The 12,361-nt window shown below is 41.3% G+C and overlaps 1 protein-coding gene across 8 annotated transcripts in view; it reads right to left on the reverse strand.

The window, feature by feature from the left end:
- Positions 1-3,476: 3,476 nt before the first annotated feature.
- LOC137592160 (rho guanine nucleotide exchange factor 28-like) overlaps positions 3,477-12,361 on the reverse strand; it is a 36,516-nt gene continuing 27,631 nt past the window's right edge. For 4 of the 8 annotated variants that reach the window (XM_068310094.1, XM_068310097.1, XM_068310099.1 and 1 more), the window contains 20 exons: positions 11,959-12,016; positions 11,301-11,436; positions 10,597-10,727; positions 10,364-10,504; positions 9,687-9,937; positions 9,493-9,618; positions 9,278-9,395; positions 8,858-9,112; positions 8,695-8,771; positions 8,423-8,601; positions 8,204-8,301; positions 7,911-8,102; positions 6,839-6,970; positions 6,616-6,746; positions 6,491-6,538; positions 5,968-6,072; positions 5,684-5,848; positions 5,150-5,401; positions 4,692-5,070; positions 3,477-4,566 (listed from right to left, as the gene is read on the reverse strand). In XM_068310094.1, coding sequence (XP_068166195.1) covers positions 4,376-4,566; positions 4,692-5,070; positions 5,150-5,401; positions 5,684-5,848; positions 5,968-6,072; positions 6,491-6,538; positions 6,616-6,746; positions 6,839-6,970; positions 7,911-8,102; positions 8,204-8,301; positions 8,423-8,601; positions 8,695-8,771; positions 8,858-9,112; positions 9,278-9,395; positions 9,493-9,618; positions 9,687-9,937; positions 10,364-10,504; positions 10,597-10,727; positions 11,301-11,436; positions 11,959-12,016 — 3,165 coding nt within the window. In that variant the 3' untranslated portion in view covers positions 3,477-4,375. The remainder of the gene's footprint in view (positions 4,567-4,691; positions 5,071-5,149; positions 5,402-5,683; positions 5,849-5,967; positions 6,073-6,490; positions 6,539-6,615; positions 6,747-6,838; positions 6,971-7,910; positions 8,103-8,203; positions 8,302-8,422; positions 8,602-8,694; positions 8,772-8,857; positions 9,113-9,277; positions 9,396-9,492; positions 9,619-9,686; positions 9,938-10,363; positions 10,505-10,596; positions 10,728-11,300; positions 11,437-11,958; positions 12,017-12,361) is intronic. The other 4 variants (XM_068310102.1, XM_068310101.1, XM_068310096.1 and 1 more) reach the window with 3 other exon arrangements.

Consider the following 12,361-nt stretch of genomic DNA (forward strand, 5'->3'; position numbering starts at 1 on the left):
AAAATAAGATAAAATAAAATCTAGTGTCTATCTAGATGTTAAAAGCCAAGGAGAAGAGGCAGGTTTTCACACGAGATTTAAAAACAGAGAAGAGGCCTGTCTGATCTGCTGAGGCAGATCATTCCACAATTTAGGCACCACAACAGCAAAGGCACGGTCCCCTCTGAGCTTCCGTTTGGTTTGAGGCACATTCAGGAGCAGCTGATCAGCTGACCTGAGAGATCGAGCAGGTACATGGGTGTGTAGAAGCTCAGAGAGGTAAGGTGGGGCAAGAGCATTCAGGGATTTAAAAGTAAAAGAATTTTAAAATGGATTCTAAAATGTATGGGCAGCCAGTGGAGTGAGGCTAAAATGGGGGTAATGTGCTCATGCTTACGGGTGCTGGTCAACAGACGTGCAGCAGCGTTTTGGACCATCTGGAGACGGGAGATGGAAGAAGCACTGACCCCCACATAAAGGGAATTACAATAGTCCATCCACCTAACTGGTTAAATATACATGATACAATGGAAAACCACATTATTAACAATAGTCGATCATTAATCTCTGTCTGCTTCAGCACACTATTAAAAGTGGAGGTGTGACGCGTGTGTTTCAGAACCAGTTTTGCAGCTTTTTGTGATGGAAAGTAATGAGGAAATATTCAAAAATCTGCTGATTTCACGACAACAGACATGATGTACATGTTGAAACCGGTAAATGAGATGCTCATCATTCCAGCTGTTGATCACAATGGATTGGTGACAGCTACCAGAGCTGAGACCTGAGCAGGTGCTTTACATCTGGTGCAGTCATGTTTTACGTTTTTGCTCTGGTGATTGTATTTACTCGTTTGATCAGGCATACATGATGTATTTCGGTTTATTTAATGGCAAGTGCTCAGTCAAATATGGGACAATTTTGCCATTTCATTAACTTTTTTAAATGATTGTAATCCTCTTTTGAAATGAAAAAACGTTGCAAACAATTTTCAACAATACATTCCTTCTGACTTGTCAAATACATTATAGATTATAAGGTAGTTTGTCAACGTCATTCTAGAAATATGTTGTTCCAAATCAGAATTCTACCTGGAAAAAAATCAACCTCACAAACACACACACACACACACACAGCTACACAGCAGAGTTACTTTTTTGACAGTTGAATGCTGTCGTCTACAAACCGGTTCTGTATGTTTCCAAAAAACTAATCGACACTCACTCCCTCAGATGTTTTTGCGAGGAGCTCAGCAATGATCAGATTTCATGTAGCATTTGAAACATAAATTCATCACGTTTGACATCAAATTATCAGTTACATTTATATTTGCTTGCCTACTTATTATTTACTGGCAAAGGAACGACTGAACTGAATTCAGGTTTTACAAAGAAGTGTCTATGTCTTCTTTTTTTAGTGTTTGTTACCAGTTGCATCCTGTACAGAACATCCGCCGCTGCTTCTCCATTCACAAGTTCCTTTTGTGCTGCATTGTGTGTACTTTCACTTGAAGTAGCACCAGACTTTGTTCCTGCAGAGGATACAGAGCAGAAATACTTTGAAGACCACCTGCTGTCTGTCTATTCTCCCAACGAAATCACTAAAGTATTCTAAAAACTTAACTCACTGTTTCACCAAAACTCAAAGATTCATTTGAATTAAAGCAGTAAACTTTCAGAGCTCTAATTCAAAGTCTCCAAAAGTCTGAAGAAAATGCATGAACACTTTTTGTTTAAGGCATCACAAGATGGGAGTTCATTCAGTATGAGCACCGGCGCCCCCAGTAGTCTGGTCTGGAACTCAACCATCTTGTTGACTCAACTGTTCCTTGCCAGCTTAAAAAAAAAGTCCAAATAAAAAAAGAAAAGGAATGGTGGAAGGATGTTTGTGGTTGTTTGGTTAAAGGATATCATGAAAGCCTGCTTCCAAGTTCCTGACTTTGGTCTTGGCCTCACATGTGACATATGTTTTGTTCTTAACATGGTCAGACTGTGTGGCTTTGACTCAGACCCCACTTAAAATAAGCTGGACTGTATCCTGAGTAAACCATGTTACCCTGGTGAAACTCACTGTTTCCCCACCAGCCTACCTCCTGGGCAGTGTACCCTCAGAGCAGCAGTTGATAGCTTGCAGATGCCCCAGTTTGATTGTACAGATTATATCTTTGTGCATCATAGACAGAAAGTAAAGAATAACAATGCTGAAATGTCCGATTTCAATTCCCCATTGGGATTTTTTTTAAAATGGATTAAAATAATCTCTCTGGTGTTGACTGGGTCAGTAGAAAACTGACAGAAGAAGTTCAGTCGAGCCGAGTTCTCCTGTTTGGTCCAGGTCGCAGTGGTTTCTGTCGTCCGAAGAGGGAACACTAACAGCATCACACATAACACTATTACAGAAGAATTCCTGAAAACAATGATGAATTTATTTGTTGAGTTCTTGGTGTCTAGGATTCAACCACAGCACTCAAACAGCAGCAATACACACTCAGTACCCCCTGGAGGGAGAATGTCTGGGTCTTGTCCTTCATCTGGACTGGACTGGAAGATCATTGGTTCAGTGTCACGAGAAGCTGCCGAGCAGAGTGTGTAAACAAATGGCCTGTTGGAAATCTGACATGACCCTGGTCACTGAACTCTCCTCAACACCTTCCCCAATAATAACCCACTTTGTTAGTGAAGACTTTTATTATTTTATTTTATTATTTTATTTTATTATATAAAAAAGGTTCCCCACCAATGTTTATTATGTTCACATGATGAGGACAAATTATTTTGTAATGGAGATGTGCAATAATTAAATCAGATGCTGCAACTGCTGTGAGACAGTCAAAAAGATTCTGTGTGACAAAAAGAAAGAGAGATCTCGTTTGTGTTCAAAACAATTTCTTTTTTCTTTTTTTTCCCATTCAAAGTCTTTGTCCATGTGTTTTCATCTGATTCCACAGAAAACAGATTATTTCTCTGGATTAACTAAAAGAGTGATGAGGAACTGATATCATTTAAAAAGTTATCATAATAACATTACTGGAAGTGGGATAATGTTGCTGTGGAGTCATTAGGATGCATTGAAACAACCTGAAATCCAGACAACACATCCTCCAGAACCCAGTGTAAAAATAACAGCAGCGTTAGGGCCATCCGGTGTAATACACCTCACCCACTGAGCCAGACTTCACCAGCCAGCTAACCAAGGTTTGAGCTCACTGATGGGCTGAAGTGATGCTCACCTCCCAAACTGTCACGCAAGCGTGACTTGTTGCACCGAAAGCAATGGGATGCGTTTGAATTTTAAAAAAATGGAAAATTCAAATTAGAAACTATTGTTACTTATGTTACACCAAACATAAGCAAAATGTTACAGGATTTACAAAACATTTGATTCCATTAAGTCCACACTTACTGTAACAGTAATGTGTAATATTGTGCAAGCTGTGTGTGTGTGTGCGTGTGTGTGTATGTGTGTGTGTGTGTGTAAATACATCAACATTGGAAATCTGCAAAAAACATGCCAATGTTTGCCACAATAATTTTATATGCACCAAAATATTAAGACACACCAGCGTTCTGATTACAGACATTACAAGAGAAAACATCAAACAAAATATTATTAACGTCAACTATGCATGACTCAATTTACAGTAAACAAACGATCAAAAAGGAGGTCAACAGAAAATATACAACCTTTTTTTTTTTTCACAAAAAAATCACTTACAGTATCAGATAGCAAAATTTTTGGCACTTCAGGATTAGAGGTTCCTCTTTCATGATAATGTGCGTAGGTAGTTTTTCCATAAAACTACACAAATATTTGATATTCATACAATAATGACAGTATATTTGGGGGTTTTTTTATACTTAAAATTCTGTATAAATATTATTAAAGTTAGTTTGGGAAAACACAATTAGAATCACTAGTATTTCCATTTTCTATAAGTGCTCATGGGAACAGAACTACTTCTGTTTGGATTTTCCGAGTGTTGGTCCCTGTGCCTCGGTCACAAAGACACCTCTGCCATCACACAAGTGCAACGGATACTAAACAGAATTATACTAGAAGTGACAACGTAGGAAGTACGAATATAAAAGCGATTTAGAAAGAATTTCCTCGCTAAAAGGCACCATGGTTTCATCATGCAGTAACAGAATGATTAACAGCCACCACACACTGATAAAGGCACGTTCAGCTGAATACGGTAACTGTGTACACGCCCCTTGAAGCAAATATTCCCTTATTTGAATATTTGTTACTTTCAAATCCTCTTATAATACTATTAATCTCCATCACATTAAGATGTGTGCAAAGCACAAACAAACATGCGGAAGCAACAGCTCTATTATGGTGGGTCCAGTTAGACGTCAGTCAGCTCCCACGGCTTGTTTCGCTCTGATGACTCTCAAAGATAAACGATGTTCTCTTCGCCAGCCTCCTCCCCGTTTTGCCCTTCAAGGGAGAGGTAAGCATCTGGGGGGAGGAGTGGAGTAAGAGTGGGAGATGAGGAGTAGTCCTCATCATAATGTCTGTGACCTGTAACCTCTGACCTCCAGGGATCAAAGGACGGCTTGTCCAATGGCAGGCTGAAGTTTGCTGGAAAGAGAAGAGGAACAGAAATCAAGCAAATATGTCCATCTGTTCTTTTAAAAATGCAGGTGTTTTAAAAAATGATTGCTGTCAAGAATGATGTGTGTGGTGAGAAATCTGACAGAGCTTACTGCTGCTGGCCCTGTGTGGTTCTGAGGTCACCCTGCTACTGTAGGGGCGGATGGAGTCGCTGTGCGGTCGGGGGCAGCTGTGGTTGGTGCTGTACTTCGGGTAAGCGATACCATCTGGAGGCTGTTTGTTGTGTGCCTGGCTCAGCAAGGTGTTGAGACTGTTGTAGAGGCTGGCGCTGAGGCCCAGGGTAGTGGTGGAACCGGAGCTGTGCACGAGGTCGTGGTTTTTCCGTGGTGCGGAGAGCAGACGCTGATGCTGGTGGTTGTTGCTGCCAGACTGGTGGAGGTGGTTCTGCTGAAGGGAGGCCAGCAGAGCCACCTCGGTGTCGTACACGGAGCAGTTGCTGTCCAGGCTGCCTGAGCGACTGTGGCTGGACATCTGGGGGCAAACAGGAAAGGATATCACGTTAATCTCAACGCCATTCCTCTTCCTCCTCATTCCCAGTCCCTCTTCTCACCTTGTATCCATCCAGTGAGATGGTGACGGGCAGGCTGCTCTGGCGGTTGTGTCTCCAGCTCTGCAGCAGCTTCTGCTGAGCTTCAATCTTCTCCTTCTCCCTCTCCACACTCTTCTGGCCCTCTTTTAGTCGGTCCAGGTTCTGCTGATACTCCAGCAGCTGTGCCTCCAGCTCCTCGCGCTCACAGCGCAGACGCTCAGCCTCCAGGAGGCATTGCTGCTCCCGCTGGTCCAGCAGACACTCCTGCTCACTCTGAGAACACAGTCATTACTGAACATTCAGTCATTGCTTCTTAGAGATGTGGTTTTATACACAAATTCTGACATTAACAACATACAGCGGCTGCAAAATTTAAACTACTAAAAGGATCAATCCACCTCTAAACATCTCAGCTTCTGGAAAATTTTGCCTTTTGGTGGCCAACTGGGGTTTTTTTTAAACATTTTTTTTATCGGAGCTTTGATTTGATCACACATGATCATAAAGAGGAACAAAGACACACGAGAGGACAAACCGTCCGAAACAACAGTTTACCTGTTGCGTCGCTCTGACCACACACTCTTTATCCCAGCGCTGCTGTTCCTGTTTCAGCTTCAACTGGAGTTTCTGTACCTCGTCCACATCTTCTTTCTTCCTCTCTAAACTCTTCTTCTCTATTTCGTCTTTCTTCTTATCAACAGTCCTCTGCCTCTCCTGCTCCTGGATAACAACACCGGTTTAATATTTTCAGAAATGACCTCTAAAGAAGGTAACTGAATTCTATTCTAATTTTCTGCATGTATTAAAACGATTTATTATAACTTGAATATCATTAATACCAGGCTGGTTTGAAGGGAAGAGAGGTTTCTGAGCTGAGTTCCTTCTTTCTCCTGCAGAAGAATTTTCTGGACTTCATGGCAGCTAACCTGGAGGGTTATAGCAGCCTGGAAACATAAGATCACACTCCGTTTATGGTACATAATCACTGTCCACTTAAAATCGAGGGGGATTCAATCAACAAGTATCTTTCTATATTCTCTTTTAAATCTGACTGTTTTTCAATTTTGATTCTAAACCATTTAAGTTATAAATCTAAAACTAAATAAAGCCTTTTATAAATTAATTACATAGATACTTTTGCAATAAATTACACAATGTTTGTTTCTTTGCGACATTTTGAATGTAATTTGAGAAATAAGTCATGATGAAAATTTTTTGTAATATGCAAATTAGTCCCCATCAAAACCAATCCCGGTAATAGTCAGATTTGGTATCAATTTATATTTCAATAGATTTTTTTTTATCCTGCCCTTTCAAATATTCATACACATAATATTCACAAACACCAGTGTCTGCTCTCACCTGCAGACTGTAGAGGAGCTGAGTGAGACCCTGGACGCTCTCCGCCACCTGCAGAAGACCGTATTAATACAGGGAACAGAGCTTTGACAATAAATGCTGCCCAGAAGGAACTGCAGAAGTCGAACCTTCAGCAGCATCCCTTTGTTCTCTCCTCTTCTCAGCTCCACAGAGTTCCACAGCGCACTTTCCTTCCCCATCTGCTCAGCGTCTGATCCGAAAGATGTGGAGCTCATACTTAGCGTGCTCAAATAATCCGCTGAAGATGGGAAGAATAATGTAACATAAAAGGAAGTGATGTATATCCATACTGGTTAATTAGTATGTGGGTCATTTATAACAGGGACTCACGCTCAGAGGGAGAGTCCTGGATGCTGCTGCCGTGGCTGTTGATGTTGCAGCCCTCTGGTCCTCTAACAGGTGAGCTTTGACTTTGTACAGGGAGGCCATCATGAGCCTGAAGGATGGTGATGAGCTTCTCAGCTGCACAGTAAGCAAATATCCATCATCACAATGTTTTTTTTCAAATGCCTCCCATGACGACCACATCTCCAGTATATTATAATTAGTCCTTTGCCCTTGCATAGCGTTGCCTATGATGCTGCAAACAAATCTTTTTGTTATTACTAGTTATTGCTTCAATTTGTATTTGTTTAAGCGAGGCAGTGCTGATTGTACTTCATAAAAATTCCATCATACGTGATGGAAAGTCCTTCATGACGTCATAGGAGCCTTCCTGTGTGGCTGATAAGGCAGAGTTTGTGCTGAGCTATTCAAGGAAGTCAACAAACACAATACTGATAAGTATGATGAAAAAATTTTTTAAGCATATATTTTGACAATATTATTACAGGAAAATCCAGATAAAATTATGTAATAAATTATATGAGGATTCTACATTAGAACATTTTCAAAGTGATAGATCTCAGTAAAATATTCTTGACTTGCACATTAACAATATCCATGTTTCTAACACTGTTCTGACCCAGAGGAGTACATGCATATATTCTATAACAACAGTTTGGTTCAGTAACATCGTGAACTCAACATGATCCATCAGTGAGTGTGGATTGATTTCAGTAACCATAAAAAAGCAGGGTTTGTAGAGACAAAGCATATAAATACAGTAATAGCTATAGTGTTTGATGGAGTTTTTCACATATAGCATAAAATATAAATTGTATTTGGGCCCATCAATTAAACATTTAAATTAATAATTAAATTAAACATTTTCAACTGTGGAAACAACTGACTGTGACTGAAAAGTCTACTAGAACGATGCATTCATTCATTCTCATTTTATGTTAATCTTCACAAATAACTTTAAGTCATGGTCAGGTTTGTGAGACTTGTTCTCATGATGCATGACTCAGAATTACTCGTCTCACACCAGTTCTTTGCCACGCAGCAGCAGCGTGTTCACCTTCTCTGAGTGCAGCTGCGAGCAGCGAGGACGCCTGCTGTGACGTTTCGCTGTCATGGTCTGGTTGTACCAGCAGGTGGCGATGTGGTAGTGGTTCATGCGAGCGGAGCGTTAGCTCCGTCAGCTCAGCGTAAAGGTTCAACTTCTCTTTCAGACTGTTGCAGATCTGCTGGTCCTGACCCAACAATGTCTCTACAGTAAACAACACAGAGATGAGGTCTTGTTGTTGTTTACCGTTCTATCAGACACTGACAAACATAAAATGGGGAGGTGAGCTCATGTTGTTTTCTTACCTCGGAACTTGTTGATCTTCTGAACTCTTGCTTCAGCAGCTTGTCTGGCCTCCTCTGCCTCAGCATTACGCTCCTCCTCCTCCTCTTCCTCAGGACAACTACCAGGTAGACCAGTAGATTCATGTATAACACTCAAACGCACACAGATTCCAAACAGATGCTCTGGCACATGAATACCCAAACAAACACTGTAGATTCTAGACGTGTGCACATACACACCTCTCTACAGCTAGTCGTATGTGTCTCATCCACGCATTCCTCTCGTCTCTCGTGTTGGTGTGAACTTCATACATTTCTGGCCCCACAGAGGAGGCAGATATGAGAAACATCCCTCTCTCTTCATTTGCTACTTCTCTAACAATAAGCTTCTGCAGACGAATTACTGGAGGCTTTTGGTCCTAGAAGAGCAGAAGAGTCAAAGAAAAAGATTCAATGACAAGAAGGCTGGACAAGACGTTTCTGGTTTAAGCGTTCTTCAGGGCGAGGCTTACCACAGCAGCAAATACAAAGCGCTGGTCTTTCTCTTGCAGGAAAACCAGAACATCTGTGAGCAGGATAGCCAAAGTATCTGCAGCAAAAATAGTAAAATGCAGGTCTGTAGAATGTCCGTCTGTTAAGTCGAAAGATCTTATTGCATTGTGAGAATGTACAGACCTTTTAGACGTCCCGTGGCTGTCTTCCAGTAGACCAGACCTTTATGCTGCAGATCCCTGTGGTTGCAATACAGGTCCTGCTTGCGAAACACCTTCCCGTTCTTTAGCTTGGCGAAGCTCTTGTTCTCCAGCCGAGCCAGCACTTCTTGTAGTTCCTGACACTTCTCATACTTACTTACAGTCATGTCCACTGCTGTGATGACGTTGCGGATCTGAGCCAGAGCACTCGATAGCTTAGAGTGCTCCTGACTTCCCTCTTAGGGGAGGAAATGGACAAGATCAGATCACACTAATATCATATTTTATCTTGTGCAAAATGTCATCTTGCAATGGACAATAGCTAATAGTGAGATATTTATATATATATATATATATATATATATGTATATATATATATATATATTCAGTAGAACTTATGTACTTTGAGTATACTGTAATATCCTCTCTAGGAGCACCGGGTATTTGGTGATGCGCTGAGTGACCAGCAAGATGAATTCTGGCACCCCTCTACGTCTGACCAGAGAGTTATTGCTCTGTTGCTGTGAGCAGAGAGAAAACACCAAAATGACTATCCAGTCACTCAATTTCATAGTGTGACCCTTATTTAAATAACACATGGGGTGTTATTGAGCTTACTTTGATAAAATTTTGGAGTTTTTTGTTTTGTTGCTGTAGCTCCTTGAATACATTTACAGCCTCAGTGTGATGGCTGCAAAACTCTCCATATAGCTGCTTCATTTTCTCTGCATTTTCATCTGAGAACTGAGAAAAAGGCCATAAAAAACTGACTCTAGACACTTATCTGTTTGTGTTGATGCATTTTTACCAACCTGCTGGAGAAGTACATCTCCAATCTGATGGATGAGGTAATTTCGAGGGTTCTCCGGTTGGGTTGCAGCCTGTCTGCATTCCTGCAGCGCTCCAAAGAGGTTTCTGTGAAAGAGCAGCAGGGAGTCGAGGCAAGGGAAGATCCGAGCCACACAGTCCCAATCGAGCTGCAGCTCCTCCAGCATGCCTCTCCTGAACACCTCTGACATGACTGTCAGCGCTTGGATGTGGTGCAGCTCTGTCTGCATCAGTTCTGTACAGGAGCAGTCAGAGTGAATTATTGGCGCTGAAATAAATGTGCATGTTTACTGGTGCAGAGATAAACCTTCTTGGACAATGGTATTACTCTCTGACTGAATACTAGTGGAAATATGATGGCTATGTAACATTTTCAGAAATTAATTTAATCAAATTCCCAACAAAAAGACATTTGACTGATAAATCTACTTTGTTTGCTTGCATGAGTTTGAATGGTGTCTATGAATGTGTTTGCCAGTGAGCACAGCTTTTTAATGTTTAAAGAAATTCAAACCTAAATCTTTGCCAGAGAGCTATTACTTTTAATAAACTGTGATTCTTGGCTGTATCCATTTTCGTCTAACTCTATCGCTATCACAGGCGCAGCATGCATAGCGCATAATGCTAAGAAATAATACCGTATTAAGAGATGTTGTCTTACCATAAATAACATCCTGCCGTTTAACAGTGTGTCTGTCATGTTGCTTGCAAAACTCTGGGCTGACCGCCAGACTCCATGACTCCATCTCAAGTCCCAACACATCAGCTGACAGGTCGCTCAGCAGAGAAGCATCAACAGCATCTACAGGAGCCAAAACACAATCCACTCGGCACTAATTCCCAATGTGTCATGGGTAGGTGCTGACTTGTTGTGCCGTGACTGGCTTTACTCACCCTGGGCAGTGATCGGTGGCTCATTTGACTGAGGAGGTGATGTGACCGGCGTTCCCTCATCAGATGTTGAGTTGTTGGAGCAAGCTGTCAGCCCATAGTCACAGTCCACCCCTGCTGCATCACTTAACCGCCTATGTACATATAGAATTGGTTAGCTCTAAACACGGAAGTGAGTATGTGAATGCATGGTGGTATAAAGCTGCGAGCTAGGGTTAGGCAAACCATGACATTTTAAAATGTATGACATCATGACATTTTTCAAGATGTATTTTTCAAACTTTCAGTGTTTCCCTCACAATTTACCCAGAAGGACAATGTGTGTATGGTGACAAAGATAGAAATACCCACAATCATTGCTGAATGTGAGCAAACCAATATCAAAATTACAGAAAGAACTTCAAATATTCTAAAAATGTAAAAATAAAGAAAACAATTATGGAATTCACACATTTAGGGGTCTGAGGAATATCAATGAATTCTGTTTGTCAGCTTTAGAGGATAGACTTTTAATGTATGCGAATAAAAACATCACTGAAATCCACTTTTAATACCTTTGGTGAAAAGTACCACCTTAAAGCGAGTCAGCCATCACTAAACATTTAATAGTAATGGTAAGTAAGGTAAATATGGCTGTACTCAAACTGTAACATATTCAGACATTACTCTGATGCCCTGACTGACATATAGTTAGACTGTCATTCCACCTGTTGTCTATGGAGATGGACAGGCTCTTGGACAGAGGGGCAACCGTTTCTCTCCTCTCCCTGGTCATTGCGGGAAGTGAAGATGATGATGATGATGAAGAGAAAATGGAGACTGGACAGTTGTCTTTCGCTGAGTCTGAAAGAGAGGACAGGATAATGGACACGAAAAGGAATCAGTCATACCTTGGAGGCTTTCCCATTTTGCAGATAAACATGTGTCTGTTTTGTGTTCAGATGCTTTATTTAGATCTATGCAGCCAATGAGAGGAGAATTGAATTATTCCTTATCTTACAGTGTTTAACTGGGCATACAGCCTGCAGTCAAGACACGATCTAGTCTTTAAACTGAGGGTGTTTGACCTTCACATGTTTGTCAGACACCAAACATTCAGTGACAACACAGAGTCTCCCATAAAAAAATGATCCTGTAAATGCCGGCGAAACACTCACTTTCTGGAATATAAACACAACCCACGCCAGATCCCCCACTGAGAGAGATTAACATTGAACTTCTTTAAGCCGGTGAATGAATGACAGGGTAACAGAGGAAGTGGGACAGTGAGGAGTGATAGTTTTCTTAATCTATTACAGGAGAACAAGGGAGGACAGGTAAAACTTAATCAAAGGGGGGGAGGGCATGCTGTAATTTGTGACTCACTCTGTGGGAGAGACAAGGTCTTGCTTTTCATCAGCAATGCATTCCTCTCCTGCTGCTTCTGAGAAAAATAACATCATCTCAACATCAACAGACATTAATCATAGTATTTATGTCTCTGCAGCCATAAGAAAACAAATTCAGTCAATCCTGTAGTAAATATAAAGCTAGACACGGATATTCAAGAGACCCCCCCCGATGCTCTAGTTATACATCATTGGTTTGTGAAGTTGCACACATTCCAGAAGTTCCTTTGTCAAGCATTGACATCTGTTGCAACAGTTTCTTCTAAACCTGTCCCTTCCTAAGGAACTGAATCCTTCTGTGTTTGGCGATTTGCCCTCAACAGAGCAGGAGAACACGACAAAAAAACACGAGAGGCAGACGGAACGACCGGCGACTAAAG

Source organism: Antennarius striatus, chromosome 3, assembly GCF_040054535.1.
Source record: "Antennarius striatus isolate MH-2024 chromosome 3, ASM4005453v1, whole genome shotgun sequence".
In the NCBI taxonomy this organism is placed as follows: domain Eukaryota; kingdom Metazoa; phylum Chordata; class Actinopteri; order Lophiiformes; family Antennariidae; genus Antennarius; species Antennarius striatus.